The sequence below is a fragment of the Saccopteryx bilineata genome, chromosome 8 (assembly GCF_036850765.1).
Source record: "Saccopteryx bilineata isolate mSacBil1 chromosome 8, mSacBil1_pri_phased_curated, whole genome shotgun sequence".
In the NCBI taxonomy this organism is placed as follows: Eukaryota; Metazoa; Chordata; class Mammalia; order Chiroptera; family Emballonuridae; genus Saccopteryx; species Saccopteryx bilineata.
In genome coordinates, this window is record NC_089497.1 from 51,382,836 (window position 1) to 51,403,526 (window position 20,691).

General features: G+C 39.1%; 1 protein-coding gene across 6 annotated transcripts in view; it reads left to right on the plus strand.

The window, feature by feature from the left end:
* The first annotated feature begins 2,643 nt into the window (after window positions 1–2,643).
* CD86 (CD86 molecule) overlaps window positions 2,644–20,691 on the plus strand; it is an 83,847-nt gene continuing 65,799 nt past the window's right edge. For 5 of the 6 annotated variants that reach the window (XM_066241833.1, XM_066241830.1, XM_066241829.1 and 2 more), the window contains exon 1: window positions 2,644–2,783. In XM_066241833.1, the coding sequence (XP_066097930.1) occupies window positions 2,752–2,783 (32 nt within the window). In that variant the 5' untranslated portion in view covers window positions 2,644–2,751. Of the gene's footprint in view, window positions 2,784–10,036; window positions 10,112–20,691 lie in introns of all 6 variants that reach the window. The other variant, XM_066241834.1, reaches the window with a different exon arrangement.

The following is a 20,691-nucleotide window of genomic DNA, read 5'->3' on the forward strand; positions in this document are numbered from 1 at the left end:
GATTTTCTCTGAGGCATCTCCTCTTGGCTTGCAGATGGCTTCCCTCTTGCTGTCTCTTCACATGGTCATCTTTCTGTCCATGGATGTCATCTCTTTTTTTTTCGTATAAGGATATCAGTCATACTGAATGAAGGGCCACCTTAACAGCCTCATTTTAATTTAATCACCTGTTTAAAGGCTGTATCTCCAAATACAGTCACATTCTGAGGTACTTGGATTAGGACATCATCATATGAATGTTGTGGGGGGTGGACATAATTCAGTCCATACCAATATTCAAACTGCTAAAAGCAAAAGAAAGCTCTCCAAAGAAATGTACACTTGAAACCTAGAAATGTACACTTGAAACCTATGTGATCTTATTAACCAATGTCACCTCAATACATATAATAAAAAAATATTTTCTTAACTGTCCCTTAAATCCTTATTCTGGTGTAAATAAAACAGAATATGTCAGTTGGAAGCTCAAATAAATTGTTTAAAAATTCATTAAAAAAAAAAACCCTGGCAGTTAGCTCAGTCAGTTGAGAGCATGTTCTGAAATGACAAGGTTGTGGGTTCGATCACCGGTCAGGGCACAATTGGGAAGCAACCAATAAATGTACGACTGAGTGGAACAACAAATGAATGCTTCCCTTCCCCCTCTCCTCTCTTTCTCTTCCTCTCGCTGTCTCTAAAAAAAGAAATTAAGCCCTGACCAGATAGCTCAGTTTGTCGGAGCGTCATCCCGGAGCACAGAGGTTGCTGGTTCAGTTCCCTGGTCAGGACACATGCAGGAGCAACCCAGTGTTTCTGTCTCTCTCTCTTTGCCTCTTTCAAAAAATTTTTTTAAAAATCAAAAAGGAGACAAAAAAATTGAAAATATACAGAGGGGGAAAAAAATACCTGCAGAGAACAAAGATACAAATTACAGCAGACTCTCCCTCCACCCCCAGAAACCATATAAGTAGGGAGCCGATGTAGTGATACAGTTAAAGTGCTAAAAGAAAGAAAACTGTCAACTTAAATTCTTTGCTCAGCAAAAAATTCTTCACAAATAATGGAGAAATACTTTTTCAGACAAATATTTGTGAATTTTACTGCCAGTATACATACTTTGCAAGAAATATAAAAACAAAAACAAAAAAAATTCAGGCTGAAAGAATGTAAAATAGGTCAGAAAACTGACTATACACAAAAATTGAAATGGAATAATGGAATAAATGAATTGAAATAAATGAAAAAAGTAAAATCTATTTTTTCTTTAGATTTAAATGTGCTAAAGAAAATGGCTGTTTAAAGCAAAATAATAATATATTGTCTTATAGTATGTATCAAAGTAAAATAAATGATGAAAATAGCACAATTATAAATTTTACTGTTAAGTTCTTTTTTTTTTTTTTAATTATTTTTATTTATTTATTCATTTTTTTAGAGAAGAGAGACAGAGAGAAAGAGAGACAGAGAGAGAGAGAGAAGGGGGAGGAGCAGGAAGCATCAACTCCCATAAGTGCCTTGACCAGCCAAGCCCAGGGTTTTGAACCGTTGACCTCAGCATTCCAGGTCAACGCTTTATCCACTGCGCCACCACAGGTCAGGCCAACTGTTAAGTTCTTAAAATACTTTGTTAAAGAAGTATCTTAATAGGTACTCTTAATATCTTGATAGATACTTTTAGTATCTACCTAGATCTAATAGATACTAAAAGTATTTCTTATGGGCTGAGTTGTATGCCCCTAAATCCATATGTCTCCTTGGTAATATATTTCTATTGACTTTACACTTACTGGAATCTTATCTGGATAGAGAATGCTACCTCTAAATTCTAGATATTGTTCTATGGTTTTTACGTTATTTAGGGTTGAATAAGAGGCCAAGTTGGTTTAATCTTCCTCTGCATTCTACTTTTTTATTTTATACTTAGCTTTTTTTCTTTGGAATTTAAAATGTTAACAATATTTACCTGAATAAGAATTTATTTTTATAAATTTTTTGACAATCTGACCCCTAATAGTGCCCTATTTAGTTCATGTTCGATTTCTTCTGTAATAGTTTCTGCTTCATGAATTTTATGTTTCTTTCATAAATACATCTCTTAATTTTAGGATGTTGTCTTTTTTTTTCCCCCTCCTGGAACTCTATTTGAGGAATCTTCTCTTTGACCAACTTAATCTCTGGATATAGTAGGAATGACATAATAAAAGCAGTAGCTTTTGTTTGCCATCCTTGGTTGTGCAGCTCTCACAAGAGGGCACCTCCTTGCCCCAAAGTTCATTGAAATCCTCCCTCATCTTGGTGATGGAAATCAGCAGGGGAAGATACTCCCAATCCACACACATAATCACCTTTTTACTGTCTTAACAAAATCTATAGAATGTTCTTTTATTCTATCTTATAGATGCAGAGATTCCCCCCACTCTTTTAAATTATCTTATTTTCTAGGTTTCTTGAGGACATTTCAAGAGGAGACATTTTTTTGTCTTGCCTCATCTTCATGTTGTGGTCTGGTACTCAAACCACTAAATTATTTATTTAAGCATATATTTGACCGAGACGAATGAATTCAACTGCAAGGAAAGGGTTAAATTTCTTCCACAAGTGTCAGCAAGATCTGACAAAAAAGAAAAGAGGAACAGCCTTTATTAAAGAAACTTACAGGATATGCAGTCATTGAGAAGGAAGGCTTTCACAGACTTGGAAGGGATTGCTCCTCCTTCCACCTTGACTCAGGACTAACACAGACAAGTGGGATCATTCCCAGACGTTAGGTCAATGCTGGACACAGCCAGGATGGATCTTGGATGGTGAGTGATTATTCTTATTTTTCTTTGAAAGGCAATTTTGAATTAAGTGATCTCAGCGGCAGGCTGAGGTTGAGAATGAGTGCTGTTTTGTGTCCTTCCTGCCTAAGAATGCTAACCCATATTAAGAACGTATTTTAGAAGCCCAAGGTAGAAACACCAGGGAGAAAGAATGGTCTGTCCTTTGAAACATTGGCTAGAGTCCCAAAGCCATTCTCTCCTTCTCCAAAAAGGAGCATCCACTCCATGTTGATTCCATAGTTCCAAGGCAGGGAAGCTTTAAAAATTTTTTCTATCAAAGACATTTGACTGGCACTTGAAGGAGAGGATTATCGAGCTGCCACAAATTTTATTGCTTGTTGAATTTTCTTTGTGATTAATTTGAATTTTGTAAATTTGTTTTTCAAATATTTCAATGTTGTGGTTGTTGATTTTAAGAACTGTGAAATTTTTAAATGTCTGCTTAAGTATGACAAAAAATAGGGAACAGATTTTGTGTATATCAAAATCAGCTTGATCTGGGGATGGAATAGTGAGATAGTGAAGCTAGAGAGAGAGAGGCTGAGGAAAAGGAGGAGGAAGAAGAGGTGTAAAAAGAAAATACAGAAGTCAGATAATGAGTCACAAACAGGCCATGGGAGATTCTGAGTAGGATGAGGTAGTAAAAAAAAAAAGTAGAGTAATTCAGTTAGTTATTGGGTATTGAACATGCTTGGTGTGCTGTGTACTTTATTACTGTTGTTTCACTGAACGTTAATCTTTGCCCTGACTCTCAGGCAGATGACATCATCACTGTGTTTTATGAACGAGATAACTGAGGCTGAAGAGGCTAACGTTCACCCCGCTCATAAGGAATAGAGCTAGAATCTTTCTTGCCACTTGGTTCCCCCTCACAAGGTTTCTCGATGCCCTGGCAGTCCCCCGTGGCAGTGACTTACGGGAAGGGGTCACACCCACCCTCTCCCAGATCGTGGCAGCGGGGATCAGTCGTTACTTATTATTGTTCTTTGAAAATCGAAGTAACCCTCATCTATCCAGTGCTCACTGGCTTGAAAAACAGCTTTGCTGCTTTTGTTTCAAAAGGAATCTTTCAGAAGATTCCTTTTTCCTCCACCGGACTTTTGAAATGTTCCACATGTATAAAAATAATTTTTCAGAATTTATCATTTTTGTGGAGCCACAGAAGTGGTACCACTTAATTATGTTAACACTGCCTGCAGATGTCTCTAGAACCACGAGCCACTGTCTGGGTTCTCTCTGTTTCAAAGTGCCTGAAAATTGATTATGAGCAGGAAGTTTTGGATATAAATGGCCAATAAATAATGTTTAGTCTTATCTTAAACAAAAGAAATAGAAATTAAAACAGTGATATATTATTTTTTATCAAAGTGGTAAATATTTTATTTACAAAGCAAGCAATCAAGCAAGCAAGCAAACAAAAATCCTACAAGTTTCAAAGGAGGGAAGAACATTTATACCCTTATTACCAGTGAATGGTAATATTTATATAATCTTTCTGGACAATAATCTGGTGATACATATCAAAAGCCCTTAAAATGTATATTTCCTTTAACCAAGCAGTTCAACTTTTAGAAATTTATTGTAAGGACACAATCATGTATGGTTGTAAAGTTTTAGTGACATGGGTACCTTTCTTGCCGTTGTGTCTAATAGGGAAAATCTTGGAAACAACTTAAGGTTCGAAACATAGGTTAACTGGCTAATTAGAGAACATTCACAATGGAATACCATACAATCGTGAAAAATTCTATCGTAGAACAATTTTTTATGTCTTTAGCTTAAGAACAAAAAAGGTGGAATGTAGAGTGTTACTACTTTTATACATGATACCTGTTTATACACAGTGCTAATCAGACCTACAGATGATTTCTATTTTCAACTTTGTGCTTTTAAACTAATTCAACATCTGCAGGCAGAAAAAGAAAATTAGATACCTAAGAAAAAGAAACCAATAACTCGTAATTTGTGAAATTTTATTGTTAGAACTTTGGCCCTTAGTGTTTAGCTTTTTGTCTCTTGAGTCCTCTTCAAATATACCTACTTTACCCATAATTCACTAGATCCTAATAGGCCTGTTTTCATAGAATGTTCTATGTGGAAGAGACCAGAGTTCTCATTTCCTTATTTTACAGATGTAATGGCATGGCTCTAGAATGAGCTGTGTGTTGGGAGGAAGAACAGTGTAGAGGTTGCATGACTACGCTTTGGAACCTGAGTGCTGGCGTTTAAATCCCAGCTTCTCCCACTTTCTAGCTGTGTGACTTTGGACAAATTACTGACCAATTTTAATGCTGAATTTCATACCTATATAATGGGGCTAAATGTGACTGGACATAAGGTAGTTGTGAAATTTTAATGAGATAATCCATGTAAAGTGCTTAGAACTTTGTTCTGATGACTACTCAGTGATTATTAGTTGTTTTTACTACTATTGTTAGGTTTAATAAATAGAGGAAAAGTGAGTTGTCCAAGATTACACAACTGCTTGATGGCAATGCTAGGACTAGAATTCAGAAAGGTTTTTTTTCAAGCAGGTGCTTAATATCCGGTGAACCTGCCAGGACAACCCCAGACTGGGCTCCAAGGGGAGCTGACCTGAAATAGGCAGTGCCCGAGTTCAAGGCCAGCCACTTCAAGGGAATGACTCGGATCACAGTGGAGAACCATATGCTGCTAAGGAAGCTAAGAGCCAGATTAGGTGCTGACATAAAGCCTGGAGCAAAGAGCAGAAGAGATGACTCAGATAGGTACTTTTATCGACCACCAGCTAAGGGCTTCATGGGCAGGGTAGGGGGTCTATGTGGTTCAAAGACCCCAAGGTCTGGGTGATTAAATAGACAAATAAGATGCATGTGAGAATTGCAGCTATTGCTGTAAGAAGATGTCTGACAGATACTAATAAAAAAGGATGAGGTAGAGACTGGGAGGGGCCAGAACAAGGAGCCTCCACAGCCAAGGCATTCAGTCATGATTATTGTAAAGTCGCAGCTTAAGTTTGAAGAGTCATAAACAAGCAAAGATAATGATAAAATTTTCTTTAAAAAAAGTCCTCTGGCAGGCCCTGGCCGGTACGCTTAGTGGTAGAGCGTCGGCCTGGCGTGCAGAAGTCCCGGGTTCGATTCCCGGCCAGGGCACACAAGAGAAGCGCCCATCTGCTTCTCCACCCCTCCCCCTCTCCTTCCTTTCTGTCTCTCTCTTCCCCTCCTGCAGCCGAGGCTCCATTGGAGCAAAGATGGCCTGGGCGCTGGGGATGGCTCCTTGGCCTCTGCCCCAGGCGCTAGAGTGGCTCTGGTCACAACAGAGCGACGCCCCGGAGGGGCAGAGCATCATCCCCTGGTGGGCAGAGCTTCGCCCCTGGTGGGCGTGCTGGGTGGATCCCGGTCGGGCGCATGCGGGAGTCTGTCTGACTGTCTCTCCCCATTTCCAGCTTCGGAAAAATACAAAAAAAATAAAAATAAAAATAAAAAAAGAAGTCCTCTGGCAGCAGAGTACAGAACTGATTCTGGGTGATGAGGAGATTGTTTAGAAAAATACTGTAATAATTTAAGGAGATGTGTTAAGGACATGAAACCAAGACAGTTATGGTGTGATCAGAGAGGAGGGGATGCATTTAGGAAATGTTCAAGCACTAGAATTGATAGGATTTGGATTTTTAATAAATGTAGAGCTTGGAAGGAGAGATCTAAGTACACAGTGACATCCTTCACAACATAGATATATAGGAAGTGGGTAGGGTTTAGGCCAGGGGAAAGAGAGGGGAGAAGTTGAGTTTATTTTCTAACATGCTGAATTTGAGATTCTGTGGAGCAGCTAAATGATGATGTGCAAGTAGTCAAGCAGAGATACAGGTGTAAAGCTCAAGAAAGTGGTATGGGCTGGAGCAGACATTAAGAGTCTTCAGCATAGGCCCTGGCGGGTTGGCTCAGCGGTAGAACGTCGGCCTGGCGCGCGGGGGACCAGGGTTCGATTCCCGGCCAGGGCACATAGGAGAAGCGCCCATTTGCTTCTCCATCCCCCCTCCTTCCTCTCTGTCTCTCTCTTCCCCTCCCGCAGCCAAGGCTCCATTGGAGCAAAGATGGCCCCGGGCACTGGGGATGGCTCCTTGGCCTCTGCCCCAAGCGCTGGAGTGGCTCTGGTCGCGGCAGAGCCTCGCCCCTGGTGAGCATGCCGGGTGGATCCCGGTTGGGCACATGCGGGAGTCTGTCTGACTATCTCTCCCCATTTCCAGCTTCAGAAAAATACAAAAAAAAAAAAAAAAAAAAAGAAAAGAAAAAGAAAAAAGAGTCTTCAGCATAAGTACAGCTGATAGTCAGAATTCCTGTTGTGCGTGAGATCACTAGAGAGAGATGGTGGAGTGAAAAGAAGCCAAGGATAAAACCTGTAAAATTTTTAAATTTAAGGAGGTAGATGAAGATAAAGAGTCCAAAAACAGACACCAAGGAGGGACTACAGAAATTGGAGCAAAGCAAGAGAGAGATGCAAAAAGAGGAGGATGTGTCCTTGGAAGGACATATCTACCAAACTTCTACATGGAGCACATGAGATACAACAGAAAAAGTGACTCTAGGGACTCAGTGTTTAGGGTTGAATTGTGTCCCCTCTAAATACATATGTTAAAGTATCAACCCCTAGTCCCTCAGGATGTGATCATGCTTGGAGATAATTAAGTTAAAATAGGTTCATTAGGGTGGGTCCTAATCCAAGATGACATGTGCTTATGAAGAGGAGGAAACTTGTATGCAGAAACACACACAGAGAGAAGATGATGTGAACAGACAGAGAGAACACGGCCATCTGCAAGCCAAGTAGAGGCCTGGAACAGATCCTTCCCTTTCAGCCCTCAGAAGGAAGCAGCACCGCTGACATCTTCATTTTGAATTTCTGGTTCCCAGAACTGTGAGACATTAAATTTCTGTTGTTTAAGCCACTCAGTTTGTGGCACTTTTTACTACATCCTGTCAATGTAAGAATGTCCAAACCTGTAGAGAATTTTTAAAAAGAGTTTATTTGAGCCAAACTGACAATTGCTGGGAAGCAAGATATCAGATGCTCTGAAGAGTGACAGTTTTGCATTTATTTTATGCATCTGGAATTAAGGAGGGAACATGAGGAAGATTACATAAAGGTGAGGGAAAGCAAAGGGGGATTGGATTACAGGATATTTAGCAAGATTATGTGCTCTCTTGAGGGTGGTTATTCTTCTGAGGGGTTTGAAAAAGGAGCATTTTAATGATGCGTTAACCTAGTTACACAAAAACACTGACCAAGGCTTGCTTAAGGCGAAGATTAACTTTTACTAAAGCAGTTATATGCCTGGGACCTGCCCTGTTAAGAATTTTTGATCATATCACCCTGTTAGGTTAGTTTCAGTCAGGTTTATTATAGTTCCCCTTTTCATCCACAATCCCTAACAAACGAATACATCTGACTAATGTACGTAAGACCTTGGTAATTGTGCATACAGCCAGAGAAAAAAATTGAGTAAATATCTCAGACACGGGAGGGAGAGTGTCCCATGTCTTAGCTTACATTACCTAAGCTAAAAGGAGAAAACTGTTTCACAAAGCAGAGAGGAGTCACAGGGTCAAATTCTGCAGAAAGGTGAAGTAAGAGAATGACTGAAAATGTCAGTCCTGAGGCCTACAGTGACCTTTGTAGAACGTTCCCAGTTAAGTAGGAGTAGATCTCAGAGAGCTGAAAACATGGAGACAGCAGGAAGATCATTGCTGCCAACCATTTGGTGATGAAAGGGGACCTCTTCATTGGACCAAACTCACCTCCACTGTCTGTAAAGAGCCACATGGGTACAACTTAGAGCTGAGTCAGCCAGAGTTGGAGTCTCCTCTAACTTAATAGCTAAACACAGGAGAGAAAAGTCAATACTTCTCATTACACGCAAAACTTGTTTGGTAAAGATTTCAGAAAGAAAAGGATTTTTTTTTAGGAGGCTCTTTTTTTTTAAATTTATTTATTCATTTTTAGAGAGGAGAGGGAGAGACAGAGAGAGAGAAGGGGGGGAGGAGCTGGAAGCATCAACTCCCATATGTGCCTTGACCAGGCAAGCCCAGGGTTTCGAACCGGCGACCTCAGCATTTCCAGGTCGACGCTTTATCCACTGTGCCACCACAGGTCAGGCAGAAAAGGATTTTTGAAGTTGTCATTTTACATGTTGGGGTTTTGGTTTGAACACAGATTCCATTCTGTTTTATTAAGGCCATAAGACAGTTGTTATTTGAGGCTTCTCGGAGATGAAACCCATGGTGAATCTGGTGGTGGAAAGAAGGAAACAAGTTTGAGTGAAATTTTGGGGACCACCTATAATTTATGTCAATAAGCAAGAAAAAGCCATAGAATTGGAATGGAGAAGTATTAAAGCATTTTCTTAGAAAATTTTGAACTCAAAATGAGTTTAAAATTTTCTTTCTGTAGCCTCAGGAATATTATTGACCAAATAACCCAATGTCACAGGTCTATATTAGGGTATCAAAAAAATTAGATTTAATGAAAAGATCTAGTAAAAGACCCGATTAAAATAAAAAGAATGAACATTTGGTTAAGTGAGCCAATTAGTCAGTACCAACCAGAAATTAACCATGGGGTAAAACCTGAAGTAAATAACTACCCAAAAGATAAACCTAGACTATCACCCCTTTCTTACAATAGTTTTTTAACCAACTACATAATAAATCTTTATCAAGAACCTGATAGTTCTAGGGTGCTGTGAAGATTACAAAAGAAATGGCTAACATTTAGTTTTGATAATCTAATTGGGAATAGAAAACAATTATAAAATGGCAAAAGCAATTCAATGCAGCTAATAACTTATTATATATATATATAAATGACAAAAATATTCTCATTAGATATTAAAGAAACACCAATTCAAACACCAATTAGTGTTTTCATTTATCAAATTAAATAGTAAACAAACAAATGAATGATCCAATGTAAAAGTGGGAAAAAGATATAAAAAGACATTTCTCCAAAAAGGATACGTAATTACAGATGACAAGTAAGTACATGAAAAGATGTTCAATGTCATCAGCCATTGTGGGAATTAAAGTGGAAACACAGTGAAATATTGCTACATACCTATCAGAATGGCTAGAGAGAGAAGAAAAGAACATAACCTCATCATAAGCTGAGAGCATGGGTACAAGCCAACACCCATGCTGGCCACTCTCTACTTCTCTGTTCTAGTCATCTTTTCAGCTCATTCAATGCTTTTGTTCCAGGCACTGTGTCACACATTAGAAATACACCAGAGATGAGTGAATATGATTTCTGCTCTCAAGGAACTCGGTATAGTGGTAAATATATAAAATGTGATGATTTCATTTTTTTATATAATGGTGAAGTGTGTGAGGTTCCACAGAAGTGCAAAGGTATCGTTTTCCATCTGTCTGCTGATGGTATTGTATTTTGAGTAAGTGCCAGAGTTTTGAGTCAGTCAGACTGGTGTCAAATAATGAGTAGTCAATAAGTGGTTATTTTATTAGTGGTATCACCTTGGGGAAACTACCCAGCTTCGGGAATGTCAATGCTCCCATCTGTACAACATGCCTATTAGTACTTACCAATGCCATGAGGGTTGTGAGAATTTATAATGAATGTGAAGTCTTGTGGAAATAAAATAGTTTAGGCTTCACATTCTTTTTTCTTAAAATCTATTATTTCTATTTTTTATTTTATTTTTTAATTACAGTTTACAGTCAGTAATATCTTGTATTAGTTTCAGGTGTACAGCATAGTGATTAGACAATCATGTACTTTACAAAGTGTTCCCTCTGATATTTCCAGTATCCCACTGGCACCTTACATAGTTATTGCAATATTGTTCAGTATATTTCCTACGCTGTACTATACATCCCTGTGACTGTTTTGTAGCTACCAATTTGTACCTCTTCATTCCTTCACCTTTATACCTGGTCCCCCCACTCTTCTCTCTTCTGGCAACAATCAGTCTGTTCTCTGTGTCTATGAGTCTGTTTCAGTTTTGTTTGTTCACTTATTTTGTTCTTTGGATTTCACAAATAAGTGAAATCATTACGGTAATTGTCTTTCTTTGAGTGACTTATTTCATTGAGCATAATACCCTCTAGTTTCACCCAAGCTGTCACAAATGTTAAGATTTTATTCTTTATTATGGCCAAGTAATATCTCATTGTATGTATCTACCACTACTTTATTATCCACTTATCTATCGGTGCGCACGTGGGGTGCTTCCATATCTTGGCTGTTGTAAACAAACATAGGGATACATAAATTCTTTAAAGTTGGTGTTTTGGGTTTCTTTGGATATATACCTAGAAGTAGAATCACTGGGTCATAAGACAGTTTCATCTTTAATTTTTTGAGGACCCTCTATATTGTTTTCCATAGTGGCTGCACCAGTTAGCATTTCCACCAGTAGTTCACAGTGATTCCCTTTTCTCCACTTCTCACCAACACCTCTTGTTTGTGGATTCCTATATTTTAATTTAAGACTCAATTTTCGTTAGCTTTGTCTTTTCTGATTTAGTTCTAGCAAGTAGATTTTTACCTGTAACCGAGAAGTTGCTACAGTGGAACTCCTAATTATAGATAGAGAAGCACAGGTTCAATGAAGGTGAATAAGGTGAAAGCCACCTGGAATATATTTTATGTAAGGGTAGAATGCCAAAAACATTAAAATAAAATCCAGTCAGATAAGTTTTAATCATGTGAGTATCTTCATGAAGTTGTTTATAACCCCCTCCCCTTTTTAGCCTTCTAAACTTTGAATAATTTCTGTCTGTTATGTCTGTTTTTAATTTATAAAAACATTTTTGCTCATTAGTCATCATGGGTAATGCATTTGTAATTCTAGAAGATATGTAAACTATCATTTTTAAATTAAAAATGCTCATTCTGCTTGCCTTAATATTTTCACATTTAGAGATTTAGCTAATAAAATAATAATAGATAAAGAAATACTTGTGTGCACAAAAATGTTTATTAGAGCATTATTTAATATAATGAAAAATAAATATCAACCAAAATTTTTTATAATAGGTGAATGGTGAAGTAAATTGAAAGTGAAGTTCATAATGACTTTGAAATGACAGAAGAAAACATAGGCTATGAAATTTTAAAGAAAATAATGCTATAGAAACAAGATAGCAATATGTCAAAACAGTCATAGTTATTTCCTTGTTGGTAAGATTACAGAAAAAGGGTTTTATTCTTTGACTAAAATTGCTTAAGCTATAGTGAATTTACATTGCTCGGCTAAACAGGATGAAATCAAGTTAAAAAGTAATCTAGTGGTGAGAGAAGACTCGGAGTGAGGAATGGCAAGCCCAGTACTGAGACCGTCGGGTAAAGAGTGATACAGGCCTATGGTTTGTTACCCGCATGACATATAAGTAGCAGAAGCTGTGTGACACCGGCCGATGACCTCCATCTTGAGCAATGCTGCTGGTCACCACTCTGTTGTCCTGTGTGTAGGAGCGTGGTCCAGCACAACTTAGTCTTATTTCTCAAGGGAAATCAGAAAGGTAGACTCATAGGTGAAATCTTCCCATTATAAGACCTCAGGGGCTGGATGGGTTGGTTTGGCCCAGGTCACCAGTTTTTACCTCTGACCTGTGTTGTGCAATGGAGGGTTAGAGGAGGGGAAGAGCATTGTGAATGCTGTGGTTTAGGAATGTATTCTATTCCAGGCTGTAGTAAATTAGGGCTAGAAGGGAGGGGGCTAGGACTGTTTATTTATTAATTCTTTTAATAAAGTTTTATTTAATGTTGATACAATGAAGATGAATGTGACAGGGATCCTATTAAGAAGCTACTAAGTAAAGAATTTTCCTCCTAGCTCACATTTCTTATCATTTGGCAGGCATTATGATATACCATATTATATCATATATTCATCTAATTCTCACAACTCAAAGGGCTAAGTACTGTTATTGCCCCCCCATTTCCCACAAGGGAAAACTGGATCTTAGAGATGTTACATGGCTTGTCCAGGTTATGTAGCTGGCAACAGAACCAGATTCTACACCCCCATCTGACTCTAGTCCAAAGCTCTAAACAAGCATGTTATATATTATGGGATATCAGGGGAGGACTAGATTACTCTTAGTAGCAAGAAAAACTTGTGGATGGAAAGATGGGTGGTTGAAGAGATCTATATTGGACCAGGATCTAAAAGAAGCTCTAACAACCAAGTGATAAAGGTAAGATCTATGGAGCCATTGGTCAGGCGCAGAGGTTGAAAACTAAAGGCCGGCAAGCCAAAAATAGTACACAGACAGACAGTAATCGTTCAAAATAATTTTTAAAGAGAACTTTATAAATTAGTTGTCAATACTTTAAAAATCTGGGGAAGTGGCCCTGGCCGGTTGGCTCAGTGGTAGAGAATCGGCCTGGCGTGCAGAGGTCCCGGGTTCGATTCTCGGCCAGGGCACACAGGAGAAGCGCCCATCTGCTTCTTCACCCCTCCCCCTCTCCTTCCTCTCTGTCTCTCTCTTCCCCTCCCGCAGCCAAGGCTCCATTGGAGCAAAGATGGCCTGGGCGCTGGGGATGGCTCCTTGGCCTCTTCCCCAGGCGCTGGAGTGGCTCTGGTCGCAGCAGGGCGACGCCCCGGAGGGGCAGAGCATTGCCCCCTGGTGGGCAGAGCGTCGCCCCCTGGTGGGCGTGCTGGGTGGGTCCTGGTCGGGTGCATGCGGGAGTCTGTCTGACTATCTCTCCCCATTTCCAGCTTCAGAAAAATACAGAAAAAAAAAAAATCTGGGATGTCACATAAATTTGGATGCTCAGCTCCTCTGGAAATCACACTACCTAGTAACACTGGACACACATTCCCTTATGGCAGCAATTTTCAACCTTTTTCATCTAAGGGCACACATAAACTAATGACTAAAGTCGTGTAGCACACCGAAAAATATATTTTTGCTGATATGACTAAAATAATAGATGTAATTTTGATTTATTCATACCAGACAGCTATTGTTATGTTGGCTGTCAATCACTTTTTTATTTGACAATCTAAGGAAAAAGAGATAAGTGCCTCTGACTAAATAAGTTTTGCATGTTTTAAAATTTTTTTGCATCACACTGGTTGGAAATCACTGCCTCATGGTAACAACTGGTGAATCTGGCAGAGGCTGCTCGACTTCCAATGGGATATGAGCTCTCCTCTTCCCACATGGCCTACTTTACTCATTTAAGTTTCTGCCAGCTGTAGCATCCACCAGGTATGAGAACAAACGTCGGAGACTTTCAGGAGTTAAGATGTTACTTTATTGGCCAGTTTAACCTGCGCAGGGGCGAACTCCCAAGATGTCCAGAGACACCATGCCCACAAGGAACTGCAAATGGAAGCCGCACCTGGAGCTTACAGCCAGGCCCTTATATATCCTAAGTGAGCAAGCATACATAGTACAGAAGCAGATGTGGCAGTTTAGCTATTGGCTAGGGAAGTCACATGCAGCATAGCAACAGGGGCCGGCATAGCAACAGGGGCCGGTTTTAGCTTAGTGGCGAATTTCAAACCTAAACTTCTGATAAGGGTCTCTGACCTTCTTTGTTCCCAGCCTCACAGGAACCATATCAGCACTTACTGTTCCTTCAGTAGTTACACTCTTTGGCAGCCCCAGTACTCCCTGAATCTAACACTAGCAACCACCAGGCACTTGACAAAGCCTTGACCTAGAAAGTGAAGCATCAACATATGGGAAAGAATAACCAAATGGAACGAGGCAGGTGAGAGCTGGCAGGACAGAAACTAAGGGTGTGTGAAAGTATGGACCCAGAAAGATACTTTGTGAGAATGCCAGATCCAAAGGCAGAGGCCATTTACCTTACTCCCTTCTGGCTGGATTATACATGGTCCCAAGATCTTCAGCTGAGGGTTGGAAGGAAGTGGATTGGGGTTGGGAGGGACTTGATTGAAGGCTCAGTGGAGAAGGTATAAATTTGAGGGTCATGGAGAATTTATACTGCAGCAAATAAAAAAGTTAATGTGACCATTCGGTGGTTCACTCAAGATTCTAAGAGAATTTGCTGGCTTGCTAAGTGTTCATGATTGCCAGGAAAACTAATTAGAAAAAAGCAAAACCAAAATATCCAAACCCAGTCTCTTTAATGCCTCTGGTTATCTTTTTTTATACATACAGGCAGAGTGAGTCTATTACACACTACTTTGATGTTGATCAGAGTGCCCCATTCAGTTCTGGGGACCTTAGGAAAAACATTTCTTTAGGTTAAAGAAACATGGAACACTTTGGGGGAGTGGTATACAGCACAATCAAATGTCAAAATAATCTAGAGATATTTTCTCTCAACATATGTACCCTGATTTATCAATGTCACTGCATTAAATTTAATAAAAAAAATAAATAAATAAAAAATAAAAAATAATAAAAAAAAGAAACATGGAACAGGTTATTTACTTTTCTAAGCCTCAATTTCTTTAACTGTTTGAAGGTTTAACAGCTTCAAATTTTCAGAGGGTAAGGATTAAGTGAGTGAATGGAGGAATATGAAGTGAATGGCTCAGAGTAGGATGGAATGAATGATTGCTATTATGAGCAGGGGTGGGGCTAGAAACATTACTTAGGTGTTGTTCTGAATCTTTGCAATGACTATGTAAGGCGTTATTTTCCCATTAAACAATAAAATGAGGAACTTGAGGTTTAGAAAGGTTTAGTAACTTATTCAAGGTCACACAATATGTAAATAACTCAAAAAGTGCCAAACTATGTCCACCCCCAAAAGTATGATGATATCTGTCATTCTGATAATAGTCATATAATATTGTTGGCTAGAAATTCAAACAGATTCAATTTTATATTCTGCTAAAACCTTGAGGTTATCAGCTGTGTGTCTCTGGGCAAGCAGCTTAACCTCTCTGAAACTTAGTTTCCTCATCTGTAAAACTGTATATTTATTCCATAGATTAAGTGAAATAATACACTTCAAGTTCTTAGCAGAATACCTACCTAACTTGTAAGTAACCAGTTAACAGATATTAACTTTAATTACATGGACTGAATCTGTTACTGGACCAGGTATGTGAAGGGGAACAAATCTCTGCCCTTCTGGGACTCGGGACAGGACAGCCAAAAGAACAGTGAAATTTTAACAAAATGGGGAAACTTATGGAAGAATAAATAATGGGAGGGAGAAAGATACAGATATGGTGAAAAGAGGATGAAAGGATGGCAGGAAGGTTTTCAGTTGTGAACTCTGGCATGATCTGGATCACAAAGGAATAGCAGAGGTTTTCAGAGAAGGCAGGAAAAGCATTCCAGGCAGAAGGAACAGCTTCTGCAAAAGCAAAGGAGGCAAAAAATCTGAAAGGTCTGGGAAGAGCTTAGACCAAGTCAGATGTAACTAGAGGGTAAGTTGTATATGCTGACTGACAGAAGCAGAAGAGAAAATTTAGATTCAGGTTTTGAAGGGTCCCGACAAAGGGCCTTGTGTGCCTTGCTGAGAAGTGTGACCACTAGCCGGCTCATGAGGAACAGAAAGAAAGTCTTTAAAGCAAGAGCATTTTGTAATCAGATTGTTTTTGGTGAAAGATAGTAGCAACGTAAAGAATAGTGAAAGGGAACCAGCCAGGAGGCTATTACAATAAATAGTCCAGATAAGAGGTGACATAGACCCCAAACTATGAATTGGCAGTGGGTGCTGAGGAAGAGAAAGTGAAGGGTAACATAAATACAATAGTGAAATCCAAGGTATGAAAATGCCTTGGTCCTGTCTTGCTTACCACAGTCATCCCAAAGGGCCAAAACAAAAACAAAGTCAGCCTCTTGTAAAAATAATCTCTTTTGTTTGTATGCAAATAGGCCATGCACAGTGAAAGTGTAACTCATGTGAGCTGATGAGTGCAATGTTTTGTCTCCAATCCATAAAACACAAAAATCTAATTGGTTTACCAGTGCTGTCCTTCTTAAACATTTTAACTCCCTTATATTATAACCAGTGCGCGGCTTAGGTGTGATTGTTTTAGATCTTAAACTGGATTTGAGGAAAGCCATTTAATGCCCTTTCATCCCTTACTCACATCGCTGAAGACTAGTAGAAGCAACTTTTTTTTTTTTCTTTTTCTTTCAAGTAGCAACACCTATGTGTGGTGGTGGACCTTTGCAATCTTCTAGACAGATGTGCACCAAGAGGGCTGCAGAGATTATACCACTAGGGTTCTGCTCCACCAACTTGAAATTGCTAGTCCAGGTTGACAAATGCATATTTTAAAGATTCTCAGAAGTCTTGTGTGCATTGATTTTGGTTAATAAGATGCCACAGGGAAGTGAACCTTTGGGGGTGCAATGTCCTCTTCCTCGACCCTGTTGTGAAAGGAAAGCTTTAAAAAAATCCAGCGGTTTTTTTTTTTTAAACAAGCTTAGTCATATTAGTTCTATATGCTCCAACCTATTTTATTTTACTTTGTAGTGCATGTTTTATTTATACTCATATAAAAATACTTTGCATAAAAAGGTGCTTTCACAAATCTTTGTGCTTCCCTAAATTTGAAATATGCTGCTATTTGTTAAAATGTGCTAGTTTTGTTATGTTTTATATTCTGTCCTCTGATCAAGTAGGAAAAAAACATATGGACTTAATTCTTCAAGCAACTTTTATATTGAGAATATTACCTCATTTTATTTATTCTGAGGTTATAAAGGAAATGCCAGATGCTTTGTGAAAGAAATGACAGTTTCTCAGAATGTGTAAGTGCATACACACCCTTAAGCAAACAGGCCACTTGAAATTTAGAGATCACAATCTTCTGAATTTGGGTTTAACATTTGCAGGTAACACTAAAGATCAAAAGATAATAAGATTGGAACTAAATACTTACTTTGTTAAATTTTGAAAAGAGCCATCACCGATGTTGGTAATTTATTGGTAATAATTTTTAAACTTGCTGCTTTATGTGTTTCATTTGTCTTGAAAATATTTTACTTGGTTTTGTTATTTGTTTACTAATAGGCTATCTTTTATGTATTGTATTGTAAACCGTACCAAATAGCTAGAATATAGAATTATTAAATCAGAAGTTAAGGATCATTAAATCTATCCTTTCCTTGAATGAGTTTTCTCTACTGTGCCATCCATGACTAATGGTCATGTAGACACCGTGACTATTTAGAATATGAAGTGAAGGAGAACCAATATCTCTTGGAAGAACCTATTCCTGGGATGGAGAGCCTGGATAAGTTTTTCTTTTTAAAGATTTTATTTCTTCATTTAAGAGAGGGGAATGAGTGTGTGGGGGGGGGGCAGGAAGCATCAACTCCCATATGTGCCTTGACCAGGCAAGCCCAGGGTTTGAACTGGCAACCTTAGCATTCCAGGTCGATGCTTTATCCACTGCGCCACCACAGGTCAGGGAAGAATTTTCTTCTTGATTGTGACCTATACAACCTAATAAATCTACCTTGTGTTCTTAAGATGGTATTTCATGGTCAGGACATCATACTTAACTGAAGTTTTTTATGTTAAAAATCAGTTGGTGGCAAGTACATTGACATTATTGTATTGGTGTAAGTCTCGAACATTCACCTGCAGGCTCTAGGAAGGCAAGGACCCTCTGCTTTTGCTCACCTTGGATCCCAGGACCAGCCTAGAGCCTACCCTCAGTCAGGGCTGGCTGTTTGTTGAATGAATGAAGGCAAACTTAAAAGCAGATATTCCAAGTGGTGCAATTATATCTGTGGATGTTAAAGTATTATTGGAAAATGAGAACTATTACTGAGATATTCCAAAGATGGGTAGGAACAAAGGTAAAGCATAAAATGTGTGAATTTGTATGTCACCAGTTCCTGTGGACACCCTGGCACAGCCTTGAAGCTTTGCCCACCACCTTCATGAGGTGTTGGACACAGGCAGGCAAGCAAGGACAGACAGCTGTTCTGGATGTGCTCTTCTTGTTACAGTCCTGGTCTCTAGTCTCCATAAGATGACTTGTGAGTCCCTTGGTTCTGCAAGCTGCAGTTCTTCTCTGGCTTGGCCTTATTTTCTGACCCATGGTCCAGTTTCCCACTAGCCTCTGGGGCTACTACCCCAGAGATGGGCCTTTTTCAAAGGGAGAAATGATGAAGTGTCTCCACCCACCACACTGTAGATATCACACTTCCCCAAAACTCCTGATTCTGGGGGTGCTGCAGCACACCCCCACCCAAATTCTGCCATGTCTCCACCAGACTACCACCCCTTTCAGACACCAGAGTAGAAAGACTGGCTCCTCCCCTGGTTGGTTGTTGTACCTTGCCCGAGCTCTACCCAATCCCACCTCCCTTGTCTTGCCCACTTGCCCACATCGCTGAAGTCACAGTTCACCCCAAGGCCACAGCTATCCTTGGATGACAGTACTCCTTTCTCTAAACTGCATGCATCATGATGCTTCCTCTTTGGACATTTTTTTTCCTTTACCTCCTTTTCATGCATGCAAATGTAATTTTCAATCCAAATAAATGTATTTTGCTGCTAAAGTTGGATATGTTTTATTAACCCATTGTTTGGTTTTGTGAGAAAGTGCAGACAAGAATCTTTTGCATTCGTTTGATAGAATCTTACTAATAACTATTGATGTCTTACAAATAACTGTCTTGCCTTTTTGAGTTCTTCTCAGAAGACATCTAGGCAAAAATGTCTCACTAGGTCCTAATTTCTGTGCTCAGGAATTGATTGAATACAAGTTAAGAAATAATACATGTTGCCTCTTTTTTTTTTTTTTAACATGCATGAATGATGGTTGTGAATTTGCATCATGAGAAAGTCAATAAAATAAGGTACTCCAGGGCAGTTAGGGAGATCAAACAAGCCAGCCTAGGACGAGAGGGGAGCCAGTGGTAGAGGCTGTAGCCAGTGTAGAGTCCTCCCTCAGTGACTCGGTTATAGTATAAATACCGAGGTGGCAAAATTTTGACTCAAAGAAAAAAAGTCACCCTCTAATGCTTAATTCTATAAAATTTGCTTTTAAGTGTAGGTCAAGACTGTATCATCACCTCAAAGAAAAAAAACTTATTACATTTCTAAGAATGTTCCTCTAGAAATATAGAACTGAAAGCTATTTTTTTTATTGATCTGGCCCTTAGAAGACAATGGGGCTTTTTCTTTAATTTACCTAAGGAATTGACATAAAAACCTATGGTTCTGCACCAGAAATCTCCAGAAAATGTCAAAATAGATGGCAGAAATACAAAACTGGAGATTTTTCACAGCAACATTTATGTGTATGGCATTTACTTACATGTATACAACATGGAGAAGTGAACCTTTAGACTGTGACATTGATGCTAATTTTCTTACCTACTAGTCTAGAAGCCCTCTCAAATGTCATAGCATTAATTTAGTTGTTTTGCAAGTAATCAGTGCATGTGGTTAGTGTGTGTATTTTTTTAATGAACAGACTTTATTTTTAGAACAGTTTTAGATTTATAGGAAAATTAAGAAAATAGTACAGAGAATTCCCATATACGCCCTTCCCTGCAGTTTCCCCTGTTTGAACCACCTTGCATTAATGTGGTATACTTGTTACAATTAATGAATCAATATCAATACTTTTTTTTTACAGAGACAGAGAGAGAGTCAGAGAGAGGGATAGACAGGGACAGACAGACAGGAACGAAGAGATGAGAAGCATCAATCATTAGTTTTTCGTTGCACATTGCGACATCTTAGTTGTTAATTGATTGCTTTCTCATATGTGCCTTGACCGCAGGCCTTCAGCAGACTGAGTAACCCCTTGCTCGAGCCAGTGACCTTGGGTCCAAGCTGGTGAGCTTTTGCTCAAACCAGATGAGCCCACGCTCAAACTGGAGACCTTGGGGTCTCGAACCTGGGTCCTTGGCATCCCAGTCTGATGCTCTATCCACTGCACCACCGCCTGGTCAGGCAATATCAATACATTATTAAT